Here is a 24,085-nt window from a genome sequence, read left to right on the forward strand (position 1 = left end):
GAGTGTTCTGTATAGCATAGTTATGGTAGAAGTAGGAGAAAACTTAAAACCTTGAGATCTCAAGAGGACTACACTTGATGGATTTTAAAAAGTGAATTTGTAATGCAGGGCCTGAAGTTTTTCATTTTGCATGTTTTGTGGGCTTTTAATGTAGATATGGCAAGTTCCTCAACCTGTTAAAAGACAGCGCAGAAAATGATCTTACCTTGGTTTTCAAGCACTGTGAGAGATTCCTAAAACAGCAGCAAGCTCCCATTAAATCTTCTCTTCATATCCTTTTTGAGTGGATTCACAGCAGTTGAACATTATGTGTTTTTCATAGTTCTTTGATAAGGTACCTTAACACATTTATAGTAAAATAATACTTTAACCTATATTGCTGATTCGTTGATGTACCTTTATAGTATTCTGTATTTTAAATACGAATTTTATTAAATTGGGTAGTAATTACTAAATTCAGTCTTACTTATTTAATCTTAAACTGAGTAATTAAAGTTATTTGGCTGTATTTTCAGATACATATAAGAAATTTTTTAAAAATAGGTTTAGTATATCTAGAATAAGAATATTCTAGAGTTAGTAAATTTAGAATAACAATAGAACATACATTTATTTTACTTGAATTGATTATTTTTCAGAAATAGATTTGACTTGAAGAGAAAAAAGTATACAAGCCATTTGCCTTACTGAATTCTAAAAATATATGGATTTTTAAATATTTGATTATGTTAGTAATTTAGCAGATAACCTAAACCAGAGAAAGAGAAGGTACTATGATTTTAATGACTTGAATAAGTGTTGCCACAAAACAGATATTTTTTTCTGCATTTGCTAGTGCCATTGCCCTCCTCTACTTATATAAATAAACAACACATTGGCTTATAAATTGATTGAAGATAAAATGAAGACTGAAGTATCAGTATCTCTTTCCTGATAGGGATCCTGGAAATGAATATTAATAGAGTTCTTATATTTCATCTTGTAAGACAAAATATGCAAAAACTCCTTAACTGTGTTTTTCAGTCTGCCTGCAGGGGACTTATGCTGGCCATGACTGGTTTGTATCCTCTTTGTTCATGATAATGTTGGGGGACAAAGAAAAAACACTGAGATTTCTTCAGCGGTTCTCCAGGCTTCTGACCTCTGCTTTCCTTTGGTTGCCAAGACTTCATATTTCTGTAAGACTTTTTACTCTGTCTTTAAATGAGTGTGTTAAATTTTAAGGCAGATCCTATTTAAATTCATTGGGATCTTATTTGTAGAGAGCTCTGTAATAATTTATGTTCATTTTCTACCTGAATGCTTTTTGACTGATTCTCTTTGAAGATACAGATTTGACATTTTCCCAAATGCTTGGTGTCTTACTTAAAGGTAACTGAATGAAAGATTAGTGATAATAGATGGATTATTAAATTTTAAACGTGTCATCTAGTAAATTATAAAAAAAAGTAAAAAGAGCTATTGAATGTTTTTTTAATTGTTGCTTTGTTAGAAAAAGTCAGTTAAATTACAACATAAGAAAATAAGTCAAAATTGTAAACGTATTCTATACAGAATATGGAAATCTATGATGAGTTTGGAAATCTATGATGATTTTGATTATAGTATTATGGTGTATTTTAAAGGGTTTTATTAGCTTCATGAGATCTTAGAGTTTAGAGGTAAGAGCATCCCTCAGTTTACTAACATTTCTGTATTTTGTTTTACTTACTGCCATTAAAATCTCCAACCTGGGGACACTGTCTACTATACAAGTTAGGCTCACACTTCCCAAACCTCTCCTACGACATACTGCATGTGGACAGTGCAATCACATTACTCCCAAAGATAAAGTTAATGGATTGAGAGAATATGTGGCATTCAATGAAAGCATGTATTACATGTTTTCACAGTATATGTGATAAGGAATATAAAGGCAAAGAATCAAGGAGGAATATATTATAAATATTGAAATTTTATCATTTTTTTGCTTAAAATAGCTGTACATAATTCCTGAATAAGAATTTCTAGCTCTTATACTTTAGCAAATGTAAAATTTGTTCACATGAACAGGCAGAAGCAAATGGCAAAAGAATGTGTGCCAGTTTTTGTTTAATCAGTGGAACTATTTTCCTTCTGTTAACCAGAATTTGAATAATTCTTTAAATTGTACATGAAGATTTTAAAAATTGTAGATATTCCCTTCTTCCATTTACAAATGTACTGTTGAAAAATCTTTTGATAATGAATATAGATTTTGAATCCAATCATACATTTTCATGTCAAGTATTGTGAAAATGATACTTGCATTCCACTAGTCTTAACTCTTCTAGCTTAGTGTTCAGATTGTGACACTGTCAGATATCACCAGTCAACTTTTTTTTAAGTTTTTTTTTTTTTAATATTTTATTTATTTGTCAGAGAGAGAGAGAGGAAGAGAGAGCAAGTGAGCACAGGCAGACAGAGTGGCAGGCAGAGGCAGAGGGAGAAGCAGGCTCCCTGCCGAGCAAGGAGCCCGATGTGGGACTCGATCCCAGGACGCTGGGATCATGACCTGAGCCGAAGGCAGCCGCTTAACCAACTGAGCCACCCAGGTGTCCCACCAGTCAACTTTTTTTAACCATAATTTTGTAAGGTTGCATTTTTGTTTTGAATCTATAAACTTTTCATAAGACATTATTTTATTTTTTAACATAACAGTGATGTTGTGCTCTAATAGGGTTTCTTCCCATCAGGAAGGACTTAATCAGGCAGCTTATATTTTTTTAGATTTATTTAGATTTATTTTGATAACATCATTGAATATGGTGTTGACACCATTGACACCTTGACACCTTTCTGTTGGTGCAGCTGTACCATCAGTGAACACCTAGGAAGTGCCTTACATAGTATCATTTTTTCTTTTCAACTTTTCAATATACCAAGTTGAATTATTTCATTACCAGGAATTTGTTTTAGTGCTTCTTTATAAAATAACATTCTGCTAATATTCCTCTTCAGGGATTTTGTCTTAGAGCTGTTAGCTAAATGTAGTTACTAATGCTTCTGTAGTCACAACTCTATGATTTAAATGTTTTTGATTTAATCATTTTATGGATTAGTGGTTTTTCTATGCCACTTGTTAATACATTCAGTAGTAATCTTAATACATTATTTAAAAAGTAATCCCTTTTCTATTTTGTTTGTTCCATTGGTCTCAAACATTGCGGTGATACTTCCTATGCAGGTTGATAAAATAAGTTAATCTGCAGTTGTGGTGAGACACTTTGGCTTTAGTTTACCTTCCTTAGCTCAATCTCATTATTATAATCAACCTCAAAAAAGCTTCAGCCTGTGCCCCAGTCCCACATTCTTCAACCTTATTACCCTGTTTCTTTTACCATAGCCTATGTCAGTTCCTAATATGCTGCTTAATTTCTGTGTTTGGTTTTTTAAACACTTAAATATGTAAGTTCTAGGAGGACAGTAGTTTCTGTTTTGTTTACCAATGTGTCCCAAACTATTTCCAGTAGTAATTAATTCAACAAATAGGTGTTGAGTGTATGAATTAATATATAAATACAAATATGTAAAGGACAGTAAGCTTTTATTACTTTTCAAAATTTATTTATTTATTTTAAAAATGTATTTAAAAGATAGTTGATCCTCTGCATTCTTAAGAATGTTGTAAGCAGATTGCATCAAAAGGTGGAAAAATGAGACGCCTGGGTGGCTCAGTTGGTTAAGCGGCTGCCTTCGGCTCAGGTCATGATCCCAGCGTACTGGGATCGAGTCCCACATCGGGCTCCTTGCTCGGCAGGGAGCCTGCTTCTCCCTCTGCCTCTGCCTACCACTCTGTCTGCCTGTGCTCGCTCACTCTCTCTCTCTAACAAATAAATAAATAAATAAAATTTAAAAAAAAAAAAAGGTGGAAAAAACTGACCTTGGATGAGCAATATAGGACATAATGAAATAATTTGAAGTTTTTAAACTTTTATAAACTATCTACTCATGTGAGATAAATAATTTGAAAATATTTTTTCTTTGAAGCTGCTGAGATCAGAAGAATCCTTTAATGCATTGACTGTATTGAATTGTCTTTCATTATTATTTGTTCTTAAAAGAAAACAACTTCCTAAATGATAATGTACTAATTCTTTATGGAATTTTATCAAGATTCAGAGTTTGCCTTATTTTAACATAAAAGCTTTTAATAAAATGACAGATTATGAAAGATAAAAAAATCAGTTATTTCCTTATAGGAATACCTAATCTGAAGCAATAATTATAATAAAAGTAACAACCACATAATGCCTTCTGTTAGTAAAAACATACGCAAAAGGGATCAAAAGCTTTTGCACAGCAAAGGAAACAATGAACAAAACCAAAAGACAACTGACAGAATGGGAGAAGATATTTGCAAATGACATATCAGATAAAGGGCTAGTATCCAAAATCTATAAAGAGCTTATCAAACTCAATACCCAAAGAACAAATAATCCAGTCAAGAAATGGGCAGAGGACATGAACAGACATTTCTGCAAAGAAGACATCCAGATGGCCAACAGACACATGAAAAAGGGCTCCACATCACTCAGCATCAGGGAAATACAAATCAAAACCACGATGAGATACCACCTCACACCAGTCAGAATGGCTAAAATTAACAAGTCAAGAAATGACAGATGCTGGCGAGGATGCGGAGAGAGGGGAACCCTCCTACACTGCTGGTGGGAATGCAAGCTGGTGCAACCACTCTGGAAAACAGTGTGGAGGTCCCTCAAAAAACTGAAAATAGAGCTACCCTACGACCCAGCAATTGCACTCCTGGGTATATATCCTAAAGATACAAACGTGGTGCTCTGAAGGGGCACGTGCACCCGAACGTTTATAGCAGCAATGTCCACAATAGCCAAACTGTGGAAAGAGTCTAGATGTCCATCAACAGATGAATGGATAAAGAAGAGGTGGTATATATACACAATGGAATACTCTTCAGCCATCAAAAGACATGAAATCTTGCCATTTGCGACGACGTGGATGGAACTAGAGGGTATCATGCTTAGTGAAATAAGTCAATCGGAGAAAGACAACTATCATATGATCTCTTTGATATGAGGAAGTGGAGATGCAAGGCGGGGGGATTTGGGGGGAGGTAGGAAAAAAAAAATGAAAAGATGGGATTGGGAAGGAGACAAACCATAAAAGACTCAATCTCAAGAAACAGACTGAGGGTTGCTGGGGGGAGGGGGGATGGGAGAGGGTGGTGGGGGAAAATGGACATTGGGGAGGGTATGGGCTATGATGAGTGCTGTGAAAAATGTAAACCTGGCGATTCACAGACCTGTACCCCTGGGGATAAAAATACATTATATGTTTATTAAAATAAAAAAATAAATAAAGAAATAAAAAAAATACACAAAAGGAGAACAAATTAAATTCAAATATAAACTGAACTATTTCACATTCACATACAGATAAAGCTCCATTGATTATGAATCAAGCTAAAGTAATAGTCAAATGAACTGGTGTAGTTCAACAGGAAGAGCATCAGAGAGTTATATATATTTTATATATATAAAAATGTGTGTGGATCTATATATTTATTCCTCTCTTACTCCTCATAAAATAAAAAACAGTTAACACAGGAAGTTTAGAGTTAACAATTCTAATACCATTCAAATGTACATTTAGATTTAAATTTTACAACCATCAGCATGTCCTGGCACACTTGTAACCATTTGCACAGCATTAGCAATAGCAAATCACGTGACCAGTCACTTGTAGGACAGAAATCTACTGTCAAAACCCCATTGTTTTATATATAACTTTAAATCTTAGAGCCGTATTTAAAGATTCCATTTTCCCATGTGCTTTTTTTTTTCCCCCCTGGAGAGGAGAAAGATTTATTTTCTAGAATAATAGAATCAGAGTTAAGAAAAAATGTTTTCTATTCCCCTCTTGCATGACCCACGTGCTGCACACATTGACTGCAGCATCGCCCAGTCAGCATGGCCCATTCTCCGCACACCAATCCCCAGACTGAAGGACTGGACTGGACCACTTTGGGCCCATTTAAACTGGTTTGGAGAGTTTGTCTTACAAGGTCTTTCTATTTAATTCCCATAGCAACTTGGAATTAGATTTTTCTTAGTGTCGGGATTGGAGTGACTCATCAGAACTACCTATAGTGGAAGGGAAAAACCAAAAGACTGCTTACACAGTCCGTTTTTGAAGGCACATATCTTTCATTTTTAATCACTAAAATAAAATACTCTAAAGAATGTTATTTTATAAAGTCCTTGCTTCGTGTTACGATGCTTACTAGTATATCCCAACCCAAAAGTTTTTACTGATACTCTTTTTCACAGTTTTAGCATAGTTTGTATGTTATGTCACTTACATGATGTTTTAAATACTGTTTTCCTACATGTGTTGTGCTTAATCCTATATTCTGAATTTTATTAGAGTTACTTTTATTAAGAGTTGCCATCTTTTCAGAGAGTTGTGACTAAGCAAAATACATCAAAACACTAAAAGTATAACAAACAGGCTTTATAATTAGATGAGTTAGAAGACTGTGTTGTATTTAGGTGATTTAGAGTTATTATTGATCTGGTTTTATGAACACTATTTACTATAAATTAGAGTTATGTAATGGCAATTAATAGACCAATTAATAAAACTTTTATTATAAATGAGTGTACTATGATTACAATGTATAATCATTAACATCTTTTCTTGTAATTCAGTCAATAATTTGTTGCATATCTACTCTGTGCAAGGCTTGGTGCTGGGAGCTATGTTGGTTACAAAAAAGTATGGCATAATTTCTTCCAAGAGAGGATAATCTACAAGAGTAGAAGAACTCTTGCCTGAGCTTTGGGACTCCATTACATAATAGCTTGTTTTTTCCCAAGAGTGTAATTAGTCTCATCTTCATCTCTAAATACACCTACTCCAAATATATTGTTTTCAGTGCAACATAGAAATGATACTGTATAAGAACTGTTTCTTATACATACATTTTTTGCATTACTATTCTACATATATTCAGAAAATTATTACCTAAGCTTGCATTGAAAATTAATATATATGTATAAGTTGATTTTTTTGCATCTATTAAACTCATTAGTTCTATTAGACAAGTAGTCATTAGTGAAGTGTGTGTTTCATAAAAGAAGATAAAGGATACAGATTCTCAGTTTATATATGTGTATACATATACATTAGTATATACATATTAAAATATATGTGTATAAATACATACATGTGTATATATATTTTTTAAAGATTTATTTACTTGAGAGAGAGAATGCATGTGTGCATGTGTGCGGGGATGGGTGGGAGGGAGATGTTTATTTGGGCAGAGGGAGAAGTAGAGGGAGGAATAAAATCTCAAGCAAACTCCCTGCAGAGTGCTGAGCCTGATTCTAGGCTCGATCTCATGACCTTGAGATCATGACCTGAACTGAAATCGAGATTTGGATGCTTAACTGACTGAGCCATCCTAGTGCCCCTTAGTTTATATTATTTTTAACTACTCAAAAGAAAGTTTATTTTTTGTCCTAGACATTCATCTGAGGTTGGCTGTAAGATGTCCACTTAATATGCTATAGTATTTCTCCAGTCATCAGTATATAAAATTATTTTGTGAATGTGTTCTCCAAGGTATCTCTGAGAACTTGTCATAAAATATATACTTCTACATATATATTCCTATGATATATTCCTATGAAATGATAAATTGTCCTTTATGATGATGAATGATAAAACAGGAAAATCACTGGTAAATCATCTCACTGGTTTCAGAAATTTTAGTATATAACTCAAACCTAAATCCTTAAGAGCACTTTAGTAATAAAGTTTGAAATAAATCCTCATTTTAACTCATATATAATTGTTATATGTAAGTTTGATTTGTTTTACTTTAAAAGCATTAATTTCCTTTTATTACAGTTACCTGGTAAAGAACATAAATGCCTTTCTGAAAGTTTCTTAATTATGTATTCTTCAGAACTAATTTGAATATAAATTTTAGTATAAGTCTATTGGGTATAGTTGCTAGTCTGTCAGTTTTTCTTGACACAAAATGATACCTGCCAAGTTTATTATTTGTTTTAAAATGTTGTGGTTAGATATTGTATTTATAGTAACATTCATTGAAGAATTATAGAGCAATCATGATGACATAAATTGTACCTAAGAGCCAAACTAAAAATATAACCAACTTTACGAAGAAGTTGCTGAAAAATGCAAGTTTGTAAGGTACGTGTGTATATATCCACACATATATAAATGGACATATAAATAAATATAAAATATATAATTTATATAAGATTAATTTGTAACTATTTTAGAAATATATACAAAATAGCTGGTCTAAGAACTTTGATGGGAATGCATTATGCGTTTTTCCCAGTTTCGTGATAAATTTTTTACAGAGTTCCTAATTTCAGTTATTAGTAACTCAAGTTCAGATATAGGTTAATGTTATCTTAGAAAAAAAGGGACTATGCAAATATCCCAAAGACCTAACAAACTAAAACTTTTTAATGTGATAGAATCATTGGCCAGAGCCAAAGATAGCAAGCATACAGATGTACGCTCAAGTATTAAAATGTAAAGTTTTATTATTTGTGTACTTGTACATTTATTCTTCCACGCAACAGCCATCCCCTTCATTCCACAGGCATTGAATTACAGTATTAACTTTATTTCTTTGTCTTGGAAGGTATAAATATTGCCTTAATTAAGATTTATTTTTTCTATGGTCTTTGTAACATTCTGACTTTTTAACTTACATAATTACAATGTTTGCAGTAACTTGTTAGGCCACCACATTAATTTTGAAGTAGCAATTCAAAGCAAAATATTTAGGTAAGTTGATTTGATTATTTTACATTAGTTGCATGTTCATTAATTCTCAATTTTTCCTTTTTATACAGAGATACCTAGCTACTGACACTATACAATCTGGCATCCATCCAGTATATTTTTGCAGCACTCACTACATTGAAATGCTCCTGAAGGTGGAGGTGCCACTTGTGTTTTCAGCTTTTCACATGTCTGGTTTCGCACCATCCCAGGTAAGCCAGAAGAAATAGCATTTCTTCAACTCCCAGATCTCAGTGTCTTTAAAGAAAATTAAATTCTTCGGGAGCCTGGGTGGCTCAGTGGGTTAAGCCTCTGCCTTCGGCTCAGGTCATGATCTCGGGGTCCTGGGATGGAGCCCTGCATCAGGCTCTCTGCTCAGTGGGAAGCCTGCTTCCCCCCACCCCCTCTCTGCCTGCCTCTCTGCCTACTTGTGATCTCTGTCAAATAAGTAAAATCTTAAAAAAAAAATTAAATTCTCTTCAAATATAGGAAATACATTTAAATTAATAAGATCCTTTTTGTAAGTATTCATATTTTTCTATTTAAATTTCTAAATTGCATTTTTTCCTGTAGGTCTGTTACAATATACAGATTTCTTTATAGTAGATCCTTAGCATTTAAATTTCAAGTTCAACTTAAGCTGTTCAAGGACATAGACATTCTGGAGGTCTGTGACATGTAGGCTTTTTAATGGAGATAGTATCTGCTTCATAAGGCTAATGTAAGGATTAAGTGAGGTAACTGTGGGTAAGAGTTCTTAACACTGAACATCTGGTATTTGACATACTGTATCTTAACCTAACAAAAAAACCCAGCTCTCTATTTCTGCTCTTGGGATCTGGAAAGGAGTAATGATTTTTCTAGGGCCTGGAGTTATGCTTGTCATATGCAGGAGTGCCTCCTGTGCATAGGCAGTCCTTCATTGGTGGAGAGGTGAATTGTTTCTTACTGGTATAAGCAGGCTACAACTTAAAATTTTAGAGCTTAAACCTTTTTATAATTTAGAATTAAATCTTTTTTTTTTTTTCAAGAACCTTTTTAAAAAATATTTTATTTTTTTTTTATTTGGCCCAGAGAGACACAGCGAGAGGGGAAACACAAGCAAGGGGAGTGCGAGAGGGAGCCTGGCAGGTGGAGTGGGAGAGGGGAAGAAGCAGGCTCCCCGCCCCATGCAGGGGTTGATCATGACCCAAGGCCGAAGGCAGATGCTTAACAACTGAGTCATCCAGATACCCCTAGAATTAAATCTGTAAGTCAGAGTTCCAGAAGGTAGAAAATACTTAACCAGAAGATATGAACACTTTTAAGACTCTTGACGCATGTTGTCAATTTGCTTTGATCTTACTCTTCTAACAGAAATGGAGAAAGTATCTGTTCTTCAGGTCTGGGTATTAGGCTTTTTCAAAGCTAATAGCTAGATTAATAGGTAGCATTTTCTCTTCTAAAGTTTTGTCATTTTTAAACATTAGCAAGGTTGACTATAATTTCATAGCCTAGTTAATAGTTGAATCTTCTTAATTGCCTACCTGTCTTAGCATGTTTCTTATTGATTTGTATGTTCTTTAAAAGTGGCCCACTATCCAGATCTCTTTAATTCCTGTTATGTATTTTATTTACTACTGTAATTTATTATTGACTTATTTACTGTTAGTGTTTTTATGTATTTACTATTGTATTATTTATTACATTTTTCTTCTTACATTCTTATGTCTTAATGCTGGTAAGAATCAATCTATCATACACTTCCTAACTCCCCCTGAAAAAGCTAATTCAGCTATTTCTATTGATTTCTTTATGTGACCTCTAAAGTGATTTTTCCCGGTTTAAATTGGGCATTTAGATTAGGATAAAATTTAAATTGCTATTATGTTCACTTTTCTTAAAGTAGTTTACAGTTTATGTCTTTACCATACTCAGCCTTCCTGTCTAGGAATGCAGTAATTTTTCCATTTATTTTCTTTGTACTATATTTTACTGAAGTTGTCTATTTTTTCCCATATAGGTGTAGTATCTTTCTTATTACAGATAGTTCTAATTAATGCAGCTTGAAATCTCTTTTTCAATTTTATTTCCTTTGTGGTTACTGTTAATAATTAGTAAAGGTATTAAATTTTGTATAATCATTAGGTTGTATATTTTTTCTAGATTTGTGTTTTTACAACTTTGTAATGTATTTTCTCTTTCATTTTTAATTAAATTCTGTTATTTTTTCCAGAATAATTCTAAATAGTGGCTTGCTTATTTTAGACTTGAACAGTTATTAAGACATCATCTAGTATTTTACCATTAAGAGAATTATTCCCTGTCATGGTATGGAAGAATCCTTCTGCTTTATGTAAAAATTGAATTTTGTTTCCTTTCTTTTAATCAAATAATAATGTTGAATTTTGACAAGTTCTTTTAGGGTTAAGATTATCTTGATCTTGGGGTTTATTTGACTAGTTTAGGTGACCGTTGATAGATTTCTTAATAGTAAACAATGGTTGCATTTCCTTGGATTTGTCCTCCTGGAAATCTTTTCCTCTTAACTACACAATATAGTTCTTGGTAATGTGCCTTTATACTTATTTTGAAGAGCCCTTATGTCATGTAATTACATTTACTTGCATCTGATTACTGTGCTTGTTGAGTTTTAAATTTCCTGAAGTTAATAAGTCTAAATATAACAAGGAATTGTGTGTAATGAAAAAGAATATTCTTTCCTGCCTAGTTGTAGCTCCCACTTAGCATGTACCTAAATACTTTTGGGAATTTTGAATCATAAAATGTTTAATTCTGCTGGAAATAGATACTTAAATGTTTACTATAAGCTCAACAATCTATTCTTTCTACTCTTCTAAAAATCCAATCTAGGTAACAAAATGTTCCTGAGAGCTCTTTTTGCCATTCTAGTCTTGAGTAATATAATGTATATTGTCTAATGTCTACAGTCATTTATTAGTTTCTAACATACATCCTTTAACTTTAAAATGGACTATCACAAACTGTGGAAAAAACTTGCAGTACCTCTGGCCTCACTGTATCAATTTGATACCTTTTTATCATTTTGGCATTTATCAATTTGAACTTGCATATATGTAGCAGATTTATCTAATAAAACCCACTGCATTATTTCTAAGCAGTGATGTTGTTATGTTTCGTAACTTAGTTAATGTAAAAATGCCTTTTTAATGGCTCCTGATGTGAGCTAATCATTTTGTGCCTTAAGTATATATCATTGCTTTGTTGATACTATATGCCATTTTACTGCTAATTATAAAATAAGAAACAACTTTTAAGTAACGAATAGGTATAGGTTCTTAAGTAGTCGTTTGGATACAGATTTTGTATTTCAAAGCTTATTCATTTTGATCTAATTAGGAGCAGTGCTTTTTGAAGTTGTGTATTTACAGACACTAAGGGATTGGTTGATTAATGAAGGATTTGTGAGTAGGTTGCTAAATAAAAAACACATATCTCTAGAGTAAAAATATATGTTTAACTAGAATACAAAAAAATTAAAACAGAAATATGTGTTGATTAGAGTTTAAGAGTGACAGAGTAGAAAATAGAAATTCAAATACGTAGTCCTCCTTTTTAAATGAACAGAAAAATCACATGTTCTAATTAACATTTTGATGAATTTTATCCTTTGGTAAAACACTTCCCTTATTGTACTTTATTTAACTTTCCTAGCTTAAGAAGTACCACATATCTTTAATGATTTATAATTCCTTGGGGGTCATTATTTTGCATATCATTATGTACTATACTGTGTCAGCAAATGGGCTAACATGGATAATCCTCTGAATATACTTTTAGAAAAACCTCATGGTTTTTTCTCATTTGCTGTTTTTTTCTCCTCCTATCATGAAGACTGGATTTAAAAAAAAAAAAAACAACTATCCTTACATTTTGTATTTTGTGACATTGTATTTTTTGCAAGTGCAGAATTATATAAATGCAAAACAGAATGTTTCTTGTTCATGCTCCTATTCATAAATGCATATATATATCTATATGTATATATGTAGACTTAGATATAGATATAGATGATATAGATATATAGATATAGATATATATCTATCTCCCTGGGCTTTCCTTCTTCTCATGTTGCTGATGTTGCCTTTTGAAATAGTACCTTCCTTCTCTGTTTGCCACATCTTTGTGTCAACTACTTACTCTTTATGTTGGTCCAAATGGAAATTTTTAAATTTTTCTTTAAAATTTTATTTATTTATTTGACAGAGAGAGAGACAGGGAGAGGAGGAACACAAGCAGGGAGAGTGGGAAAGGGAGAAGCAGGCTTCCTGCTGAGCAGGGAGTCTGATGCGGGGCTTGATCCCAGGGCTTCTGGGATCATGAATTGAGCCGAGGGCAGCTGCTTAACGACTGAGCCATCCAGGCACCTGGGAAATTTTTTTTAATGAACTACAAGTAGATTTGAATTTGTGTACTGTTTCTATACTTCTGGTAGAAATCTTTATCTTGCCCTGTGGAATAGTTATTTTGTCCTTTACCTCTTTAATAGTTGAAAGTTCCTTAAAGGTATGTGTGCCTGATTTATCTACAGGTTCTTTTTGGGTGTGTGATACACAGTATCTTGCCTAGAAGTACAACAGAAATACTCTTATGTGTAACAACCCTATGCAGTATAAAGATGTATTTCTAGAGCTTATCTCACTTAAAATTCTGACTGCTTCATGAGACAGAAGTAGAAATTCAGAATCCGTGAAGTCAGTCAACTGACTTATTGAAGTTACCTTGACAGCAAGGACTTCACTTGAAGCCACATCTTTTGATTTTGAAATTAGTTTTCTTTCTTTTTTTGCTAATATTCTTTCTTTGGTGAGAGCAAATAAAATAAGGGCCAGAGGAGTTGTTAAAAACATTGTCTTTGAATCATAAAGCTTGGTCATTTAGTTCATACTTATTCTGACTTAATCAGGTATCCATTAAAAAATTGTTTTAACCAAACTTTTTTTACCTAATTCTTATGGCATTTTTTGGAGATTGTTTTTTAAATCTAGATACAAGTGAGAATAATTTCCTCAGATAAAATAATTATGTTTATCTCAATGTTACATCTTAATGTCCTTTAGAAGCTTAAGTATGGTTGAAGAGCAAAATTTCCTCGGAAGGTTGTGGTGTATTTTGATGTATATCATACAAATGATTTTCTTTCCTTGTAAGCCTAAAACACCATTTAAATGTTTTTAAAAGTAATTGGTTTAAGGAACATTGGTTTACTATAAAAACAAATGTAATTAGTTTGTTTCATTTTCTTTGTAAACTATTTCATTACTAATATATTTCCATGAATATAAGAACTCAAATTCTTAGTTTTAAAAATGCAGTACATTTTTTGGACTTATAAGGGGGAATTTGGCAGTGTCTAGCAAAATCTTACATGCATTTATCCTTTAACCCAGCAGTCTCATTTATGGAAATCTATCGAATTATCATATTAATTATAAAATTAATCATAATTATCAAATTAAATTTATTATTTTAATCTGTCAAATTATCTGACAAAAATTGGAAAATACATACAGTTGTTTGTTATAGCACTGATTTTAGTATCAAAAGACTAAAAACTGCAAATGTCTATCGAAAGGGACTTGGTTGAAAAATTATGGTTTATCCTTGGTGGAATACCATGCAGTTGTAAAAATGAAAAATACCTCTGGGGGCACCTGGGTGGCTCAGTGGGTTAAAGCCTCTTCAGCTCAGGTCATGATCCCAGGGTCCTGGGATCGAGCCCCGCATCGGGTTCTTTCCTCTGCAGGGAGCCTGCTTCCTCCTCTCTCTGCCTGCCTCTCTACCTACTTGTGATCTCTGTCTGTCAAATAAATAAATAAATAAAATCTTTAAAAAAAAAAAGAAAGAAAAATACCTCGGTATATTGTGTTGGAATGATATGCAGGATCCTTTGTTAAGTGTTAAAAAGGTGAAGAAAAAGAGTGTTTAGTATGTTACCATTTATATAAGAAAGACTAAAGATACAAATGCATGTACAAATATGTTTTATTAAAAACATGAAAGAATATACCACATTTTTTTAAACGATTGCTTATAGGGATAAGGAAGGAATGAGCTGAAGAGTGAAGGAATATACCTTACTTTTGTATTTTTACTTTGGAATCATTTAAATATTTCATATGGTGATATAGATACATGTAACCAACAAAATAAACAAATTCTGTCCCTAAGAATATAAAATCAAACTGAAGCAAATGAACCCAACAGTACATATTTGATAGTATAACCTATCACTTTAAATCACTTTAAAACACAGTAATTTGACTGTAAGAGTAGAGTGATATGTTGCATAAAGACAAAGAACAGCAAAAATACTGTTTTAAGTAATTATATTGCTTGTAGTAGTGCTGGTATTCTAAGATTATTTTTGTCTTGTGTGATAGATCAAAAGAAAAACTGATGCCGCTGGTAACAGATTTTCTGTATGTTTTAAAGCAAACACATATAATTCATCACAACTTATGATCTATTTATTTTAAAAAGTTTAAGGAAGGGGATCCTATTTGGGGGGGGCGGGATGTGCTGAAGAACCTTCCCAATCAAAATTTCGAATCTGTGATGGGCCTGGTTCATGAACTGCTTTTCCTTTTATATATATATATATATATATATATATATATATATATATTTGAAAAATTCCATAATAAAAAAGTGTTTTATGAGTTTATCATTCTGCTTAGACACATGCTATTTCCTCTGTCCTTTTAGAATTCTAGATTGTTAGCTGATTTGCAAACCTTTGCATTCTATAGAGAAGTTATTTACTTAAGGATTAAATACTGTGACTCATTGCTCACTCTTCTAGGGGAATACGATTTTAGAATTCTATTACAGTTTAATAATTCTGAACCATCTTGCACACGGAATATCTGATATAATTTCTGCCAAATGAAGAGGGACATATATTAAAAAAGTGCACATCTCCCCTTTGAGTGTCAACTCTATGAGAGCAAGGACTAAATGTCTTTTGTTTACTTAAAAATTATAATGCTTGTTTGTATATTAAGTACTTGATAAATAGTAAATGAAAATAAACATCTGTATTTTGTTATAGAGTAATATTATATAGTGCTTTGTGTACTTTCAAAGTGTTTTCAGTTATAATCATTTTCCTTTCCTAAATTTCCCATACATAGAAAAAGGCAGGCATTATTTCCGTTTAATGGAATAAAAATGGACAATGTAATAAAACAGTGCTTGAATGTATGTAAGCACCAGAAAACTGCATTAATAACTATGTATAAGAAAGAACTAATTGCAGATTCTGGGGTGACTTTCTTTTAACCAATAAAAGTGAATATTTCCCTACATATGTCTTATGTTCAGATATCTTTGTTTGAACCATATAAAGTTGTGAGACTTCAAGATCAAAATAGTTGAGGATCAGCAGTTTCACACCGTCCAACCTGTAGGGCAGTAAGACTGCTGAAAAAGAAGACAGTCAAAAGCTGTGACCCCCTCATCGCTGTCTACATGTCACTCACCCTTGCCTAAAACTGACAACTGAATGGGAACTGCTTTTTCTGGCACTGGTTTTTCTGGTTGTGGGATCATTTGTACTAATTTCTACTCTTCGTTTGTTTCTCCTTAATTCATTCAGAGACTCATTTTTATTAACCTAGCATGGCATAAGTTGCTTGGCCTTACTAGCTATAGCAAAGAACAGAGACGGAACCCTGGCAGTAGTGCATTAAGGGAATTAAAAGTTTTACTTCTCAAAAAATGAGTGCTTCAACCTATCTAGCAAAGTAAGAATAGTGAAGATATTTTCTCCCCAGTGCAGTAGAGCCATATTATGTGGGCAATAGAAGGTTGGTAATGAACTCTGCATGCCAAGCAGACCCTTGACCCTTCAGGTCAAGATCTGAGAGAAGAATCCTATTAGTGCTAAGACTAAAGTTGGGAGAAAAGGAAATTAAATACACTCTGCCTGTTGATAGCATTGGACATTCATAGATAAAATTTCAATACTGAGTTAACTCATAGGCTCTATGACTAGATTTTGAGCATTATAGAATGGGGTCATAATATTTATAAAGCAAAAAATTTTCCCTAAGAATGGAATTGCAGTAAAAAACCAGAAGAAAATATAGGTGATATGTAGTTGGCATTATCAATAATAGGAAATGCAAGTAGAAAATGAGATGAAAAGATATGCCTGTAATATCTGCAAATAATGTTACTGGTTGACATAAGTAATAACACATGGAAAAACAAAAATTCATTAATACCGTCTGGTACGGGCTGAATTGTGTCACCCCACCCCCAAAATTCATATGTTGAAACCTTCACCACCACTACCCTCAGAATGACTATATTTGAAGGAGTAATTAAGTTAAAATGAGATTACATTAGGGTAGGCCCTAATCCAGTTTGTCTGCTGTCCTTAAAAGAAGAAATTTGGACACAGATATCCAGAGGAAGACCAGGTGAAAACATAGAAGACTGCCATCTACAAGCCAAGGAGAGAGGTCCAACCCTGCCAACACTGTGTTCTTGGACTTCTGCAGAACTGTGAGAGGATAAATTTCTGTTTTTAAGTCACCCAGTCTGTGCTACTTAGTTATGGTCGCCCGAGCAGACTAATACACCATGTTCAAGCTACTTAAAGGTAGAATCAACATTCCCCAAAATTGAATCAGATCTATACAAACTGAGTTTTAGAAAGTATTCAAGAATATATCTTTTAAAGGATAAAATAATAGAACAAAAAAGGAAGATTTCTGCATCTTTTTTTTAGATCTGTGACAAATTGAGATAATTGAGATCTGTTCCCATTCCCGGCTCCCCACCCCAAAAACAAAAGTAAAAGAGAGATTCAGCAAAGGAAATATTTCTTCACTGGCAATTTGTAAATCATAAATGAAAATTAGAATACTGGAAAGTAATTATCTTAGTTTCCTAGGACCACAGTATCAAAATAGTATGAACTGGGTAGCTTAAAACAACAGAAATTTATTGACTCCCTGTTTTGGAGCAGTCCAGAATGAAAGTTTTAACAAGACTGTGTTCCCTCTGAAGGTGCTAGGGAAAGAACTCTCTGATGCCTCTCTCCTAGGTTCTAATAGCCTTAGATGGTTTGGCTTGTAAATGCCATTTTCCAGTCCTCTGTCTTCACATGACATTCCCCATGTGTGCCTTTTCATCTTCTCTCTGTATGTATGTGTTTCTCTGTTCACATTTTCCCTATCTGATACCAGTCATATTAGGATAGGACTAACCTATCCTAAAGTGGTCTCATTTTATCTTGATTACCTCTGTAAAAACCCTGTTTCCAAATATTGTTACAAGCACAAGTACTGTGGGTTGATTAGAACTTGGACATACTTTTTGGGGGAGAGACACAGTTCCACCCATAACATTAATGTACCAAAATGTTAGCAGTGTTAACCACTGTGCCATTGTTACTATGTTTTTTTTTTAATCTTTTCTATTTTTTCCTTCAATAAGCATGTATTCCTTTTATAAGCTAAACAATCTGAATGTTATTCAGAAAGTAAGATAAATGATTTTTGTAAAAATCTCACTTTTAAATTATTTTCTACATTAGCTCCCAGTTTTTATGTTATACAGTCCTGTTTGGTTTAAATTATTTTCTGATTCAGCAAGAGTCCATTTGCATTAATACAACATTTAGCAATCTGTCATCTGCATAATTATACTTCTGTGATTAAAGGTAGGGTAGAAGAAACTCCCATCTCTGAATTAAAATGATCTGTTAGCATTTGTTATCTGTAGAGAGCAGACTGCTGTTGTGGGTAAGAGGAGGACTGTATGAATAAAGAAGGCATTTAGCAATAGGTAAATGAGCAGTGGGAACATCATCAGTTTACTCTAAGTTTCGAGTCCCTAGGCCATGAAAGTTTTCTCATGCATTAGGCAAGTAGATGAAGCATCCTAATATGTAGGATGTCTTTCTATTTGGATCATATGCCAAGCTCTTCATTGGTTTTGTGTGAGTTAGTGATCACTGCCTTTTAAAAATATGGTTTTATAAGCTTTCTAATGAAGTGACTTCTTTTTTTTCTAGATTTGTCTACAATGGATAACTCAGTGTTTTTGGAATTATTTGGATTGGATAGAAATCTGCCATTATATTGCTACCTGTGTTTTCCTTGGTCCTGATTATCAAGTATATATCTGTATAGCTATATTCAAACATCTGCAGCAAGACATTCTGCAGCACACTCAGACTCAAGATCTGCAAGTTTTCCTGAAAGTAAGTAATTTTAGAGGGAAAACGGTGGTTAAGAGTTCATAGCTAATAAATAAATAAAATCTTAAAAAAATAAAGAGTTCATAGCTAACTTTGATGGGATGCTTATATGTCAGACACTTTTCTCGACAGTCATCTGAAAACAACCTTAAAAAGTAGGTACTAGGGGCACCTGGGTGGCCAAATAGGTTAAAGCCTCTGCCTTCAGCTCTGGTCATGATCCCAGGGTCCTGGAATCGAGCCCCACGTATGGCTCTCTGCTCAGCAGGGAGTCTGCCTCTCCCTCTGCTTCTCCCCCTGCTTGTGATCTCTCTCTCTTTCAAATAAATAAAATCTTTAAAAAAAAAAAAAAGTAGGTACTATTATTCTCATTTTAGAGATGAAGAAATTGAGGCACCAACTTAAGTTGCTCAGGATGATGCACTTGGGAGTGGTGGGACTGCAGTGTGAAGGAGCTAAGCTGTTAGCCAGTGTGCTGTCCCACAAGATGTATTTTATATCTGTATCAATCTCTATATATTCCTTATATCTTATCTAGTTACTAAAAGTTCAAGTTACTATGTTAAGATAGAGGTTTGAAATATTTTAAAAACATTTAATGTAATTTCCTATGCCTTCATATTCTGCATTTTTTAAACCTTTACCTATGTTTATAGAACATTTCCATGAAAGATTATTCTATCATAACGTTCTTTTTAAAAAGTCACTACAGGGACACATGGGTGGCTCAGTTGGTTAAGCCGCTGCCTTCGGCTCAGGTCATGATCCCAGGGTCCTGGGATCGAGTCCCGCATCGGGTTCCTTGCTCGGCAGGGAGCCTGCTTCTCTCGCTGCCTCTGCCTGCTTCTCTGCCTGCTTGTGTGTACTCTCTCTCTCTCTCTGGCAAATAAATAAAATCTTAAAAAAAATAAATAAAAAGTCACTACATTATGTAAGTTAATATTTTAAAACAAGATATAACTTGCTTTCTATGTCACAATAATGTGAGTTTTGAAGCTCTGGACTTTAAGAAATATGGTTATATAAATACATCCCTGTGTGCAATTCCTGATGGAACTCCAACCCTAAGTTAAAATCTCTCCTTGAATTTGAGAGATTCCCTCAAATGTTTCCCTCCCCCTGCTCCCCTCACCATCCCACAAATACACATATATATGCATACACCAAAACCAGCATTTGTCCTTTGCTAGATTTTCTCTAGCTCAACAAGTAATTTATGTTAATTAATTTTATCATTTTTTTGCTTTTTTAAAATTAACATATAATGTATTATTTGCCCCAGGGGTACAGGTCTGTGTTCATCAGTCTTACACGATACATAGCACTCCCCATGGCACATCACCCAGCCACCTTATCCCTCCTGCCTCCCTCCACTCCAGCAACCCTCAGTTTGTTTCCTGAGATTAAGAGTCTCTTAGGGTTAGTCTCCCTCTCTGGTTTTGTCTTGTTTCATTTTTCCCTCCCTTCCCCTATGATCCTCTGCCTTGTTTCTCAAATTCCACATATCAGTAAAATTGTATGATAATTGTCTTTCTCTGATCGACTTATTTCACTTAGTGTAATACCCTCTAGTTCCATCCATGTCATTGCAAATGGCAAGAGTTCACTTTTTGATGGCTGCATAGTATTCCGTTGTATATCTATACCACATCTTCTTTATCCATTCATCTGTTGATGGACATCTGGGCTCTTTTCATAGTTTGGGTATTGTGGACATTGCTGTTGTAAACATTGGGGTGCAGGTGTCCCTTTGGATCACTACATTTATATTTTGAGGGTAAATACCCAGTAGTGTGATTGCAGGGTCATGGGGTAGCTCTATTTTGGGGGAACCTCCATGCTGTTTTCCAGAGTGGCTGCACCAGTTTGCATTCCCACCAACAGTGTAGGAAGGTTCTCCTCCGCATCCTCACCAACATCTGTCATTTCCTGACTTGTTAATTTTAACCATTCTGACTGGTGTGAGGTGGTATCTCATTGTGGTTTTAATGTTACCATCATTCTTTACCACTCAGAGCTCTTTTCCCTTTAATCATGATTTTCTATAAATAAATGCCTCTGATTACTCAAGATTGCCAAACTATCAAGAATTTTTATTTCAGGGGCGCCTGGGTGGCTCAGTGGGTTGGGGCCGCTGCCTTCGGCTCGGGTCATGATCCCAGCGTCCTGGGATCGAGCCCCGCATTGGGCTCCCTGCTCCGCGGGGAGCCTGCTTCCTCCCTTCTCTCTCTGCCTGCCTCTCTGCCTACTTGTGATCTGTCTGTCAAATAAATAAATAAAATCTTTAAAAATTTTTTTTTTTTATTTCATAAATACTGAATTCAAAAGGTCTCAAACTTTTTACATATATCCCTAGAATGTTAGCTCAGGGACTTTTTTTTTTTTTAGAGAGAGAGTGAGCATGAGCAAGGTGGGAGTGAAGGGCCAGGGAAGAGAGAGAGAATCTTAAGCATGCTCCATGCCCAGCAGGTAGCCTGACATGGGTCTCCATCTCACAAGATCATGACCTGCGCCAAAATCCAGAGTTGGACGCTCAACCGACTGAGTCATGCAGGCCCTCCTTAGGAACATTTTTAATGAAAAAATATACCAAGACAATGATTGTACACGTGAAAGGAAAACTTATGTAGAAAAATAAAACAATTATCTGAAAGAGGTAATTTGGAGAACAGGGATGGTTAAACAAATGGGGATTATGTTGAGGACAAAATATGGGTTTCTTTTTAGTAAGTGACACTTTCATTATTACCGTGGTCAATTATAGGAATTTCAGAGTCTGAAATTTTCCCAAGCACTTACAATATCCTCTAACCTGTGATTCTCTAACCTTTTATCCCACTTCAGTTTCTCTTACAGTGTTTGTCGTAGCCAAAATCTTTTAATATATATTTTTGTTAGTCTTCCTCAGTATAATGTGTATGTTCCACTAGGAGAGTGATTTTTGTCTATCTCATTTACTAATATGTTTTTAATGCCTTTAACAGGGCCTGGCATGTAATAGGTGCCTAATAAATACTTGTTGATAGAATAAACAAATAACACATATAAGAGAAAGATGAACTTATTTTTGTTCACATTTAAAAACAAACATTACTAAATTCTTTAAATCTAATTGATGTTGGTGCTTATTGCAGTTTCTTCTCTTTGTTGACTACTTCTTGATAAATTCTAAAGATCTTTTAAATGAGGGGGGAAAAGGTTATTACTCAAGTCCTATTTAAATTACTAAAATTTTAATTGAATTGGTTTAAATCCAAACTAAGAACATGTTGGCAAAGGAACTAATTAATTTTGGTACTTGTCCTGGAACTAACCTTACTCCTTCTGTTTGTATTCATCTGAGGGATTAGGAAAAATATCTTTATGATATTGGACTTCATTTTATTTTTTGTTCTATTTCCAACAGGTAGGTCTCAAGTTCACTGACCTCTTTTGGTGGGCAGTTATTTTTCTTGTGAGATAAATTCTAGCATGGTTTATTTAAATAATATTACATGCCCCTTTATTCTATTAAGCACTGTTATGACCTGTTGTTTCCCATGTTTATAAACATATATAGACTCTTTTCCATTTACTCACATTTTAACCAGTCATGAAACTTTGGTTAATAAAGTGATGTTCATTTTTCCTTCCCTTGAAGACAAGTCAGAAATAGTTATATAATTTAAAAATTTCTCATTCAACTGTAGTTTTAGGTATTAAACCTGGGGAATTGTGTTTTATACTTTCTAATCCAGAAATCTCAGACTTGTACAAAGGGTGAAAAAAAAGTAGTAATTATCCATATAACTATAAACCACAGCCATAATACTATTCTTATATAGGTTACATGTTATCTCCTGACACTACATATTTAAATATGATTGCTTCTGTAGAGGTGGAGTAGAATAGAGGACTTTTACTTTTTAGTATATTTGTTGTTGTTGTTGTTTTTATTTATGAAGAATGGGTCCATACTTCTTTCATAATAAAACTTTTTAAAAGGGGGATATTGAATCATTATATAAAAATAGATAAAACAAGCCATCTGTTATAAATATATTCAAATAATCAGGCCCAATTGAAAGTTTCCAAAACACTGAAAACCACAAACATGTTTTCAACCATTATCAGTTATCCTGAGAAACTTCAGGTAATGGGATGGTTCCAGAAGATTGAAAATATGCAGTTAAAATTTTCCTGGTTTAAGTTTCATTTATTAACAGAGAGTGACATGATAGAAGCATTGCTTTAGGAATAATAATAATCTGTCTGAAGCATATAGTATAGAAACAATATTAACCCATTTGTATTCATTTGGGTTTAGGCTCAAGATTTTAAATTAGGCAATTAGGAGTCTAGACTCATTGCCTACATTTCTGATAGCCCACTGAGCAATTCTTCATGATCAGTGTATTAAAAAGATGATTTGGAATTTCTTAGACCAGGTGGTGAACATGAATAGTCAGGCCAAGTTTACTTGAAAAACAAAATCCCCCCCTCAAACCCCAAACACTTTATTTTTCCTCTTTTGACTAAATCACTAAATGATTAAATGAACGGCATGGGTATAAGATGATATCAGCAAGGTGTCTTCTGAGTTTTTCACATTTTCTTTGTAGACACAATAAATAAGTGGGTTTGATAATAGAGCAGCATTATATATTATGTGTAATGAGTGCATTACTCCCACACGTGGTGATTGATAGATCAGTCCTGAGCTAAGACAACCTTTGAAGGTTTGTTGAAGGGCTTACTTAGTCCTTGGATTTAGGGTCCTGGATTTTTTTTATCAGTGACAGATGATGGTTCAGAAAATATGTGAGCATTACACTTACCAGAAAGAAAAACATGCTCTAGAAAAATAAGCACAGTACTCTTAAATATACCAGTGAACTTAAAAGTCTAAAGTTTGTTGGTTTTCCTTTTTATTTTATTTATTTGACAGAGAGAGAGAGATCACAACTAGGCAGAGAGGCAGGCAGAGGGATAGGGAGAAGCAGGCTCTCCATTGAGCAGGGAGCCCAGTGCGGG

General features: G+C 33.8%; 1 protein-coding gene across 1 annotated transcript in view; it reads left to right on the forward strand.

Moving 5' to 3' along the window:
• TBC1D32 (TBC1 domain family member 32) overlaps positions 1 to 24,085 on the forward strand; it is a 219,780-nt gene that overhangs the window by 185,411 nt on the left and 10,284 nt on the right. The window contains exons 30-33 of the mRNA XM_080805345.1: positions 155 to 270; positions 1,024 to 1,178; positions 8,907 to 9,047; positions 18,887 to 19,075. Coding sequence (XP_080661471.1) covers positions 155 to 270; positions 1,024 to 1,178; positions 8,907 to 9,047; positions 18,887 to 19,075 — 601 coding nt within the window. The remainder of the gene's footprint in view (positions 1 to 154; positions 271 to 1,023; positions 1,179 to 8,906; positions 9,048 to 18,886; positions 19,076 to 24,085) is intronic.

Source organism: Martes martes (genome assembly GCF_963455335.1).
Source record: "Martes martes genome assembly, chromosome: 6".
NCBI lineage: Eukaryota > Metazoa > Chordata > Mammalia > Carnivora > Mustelidae > Martes > Martes martes.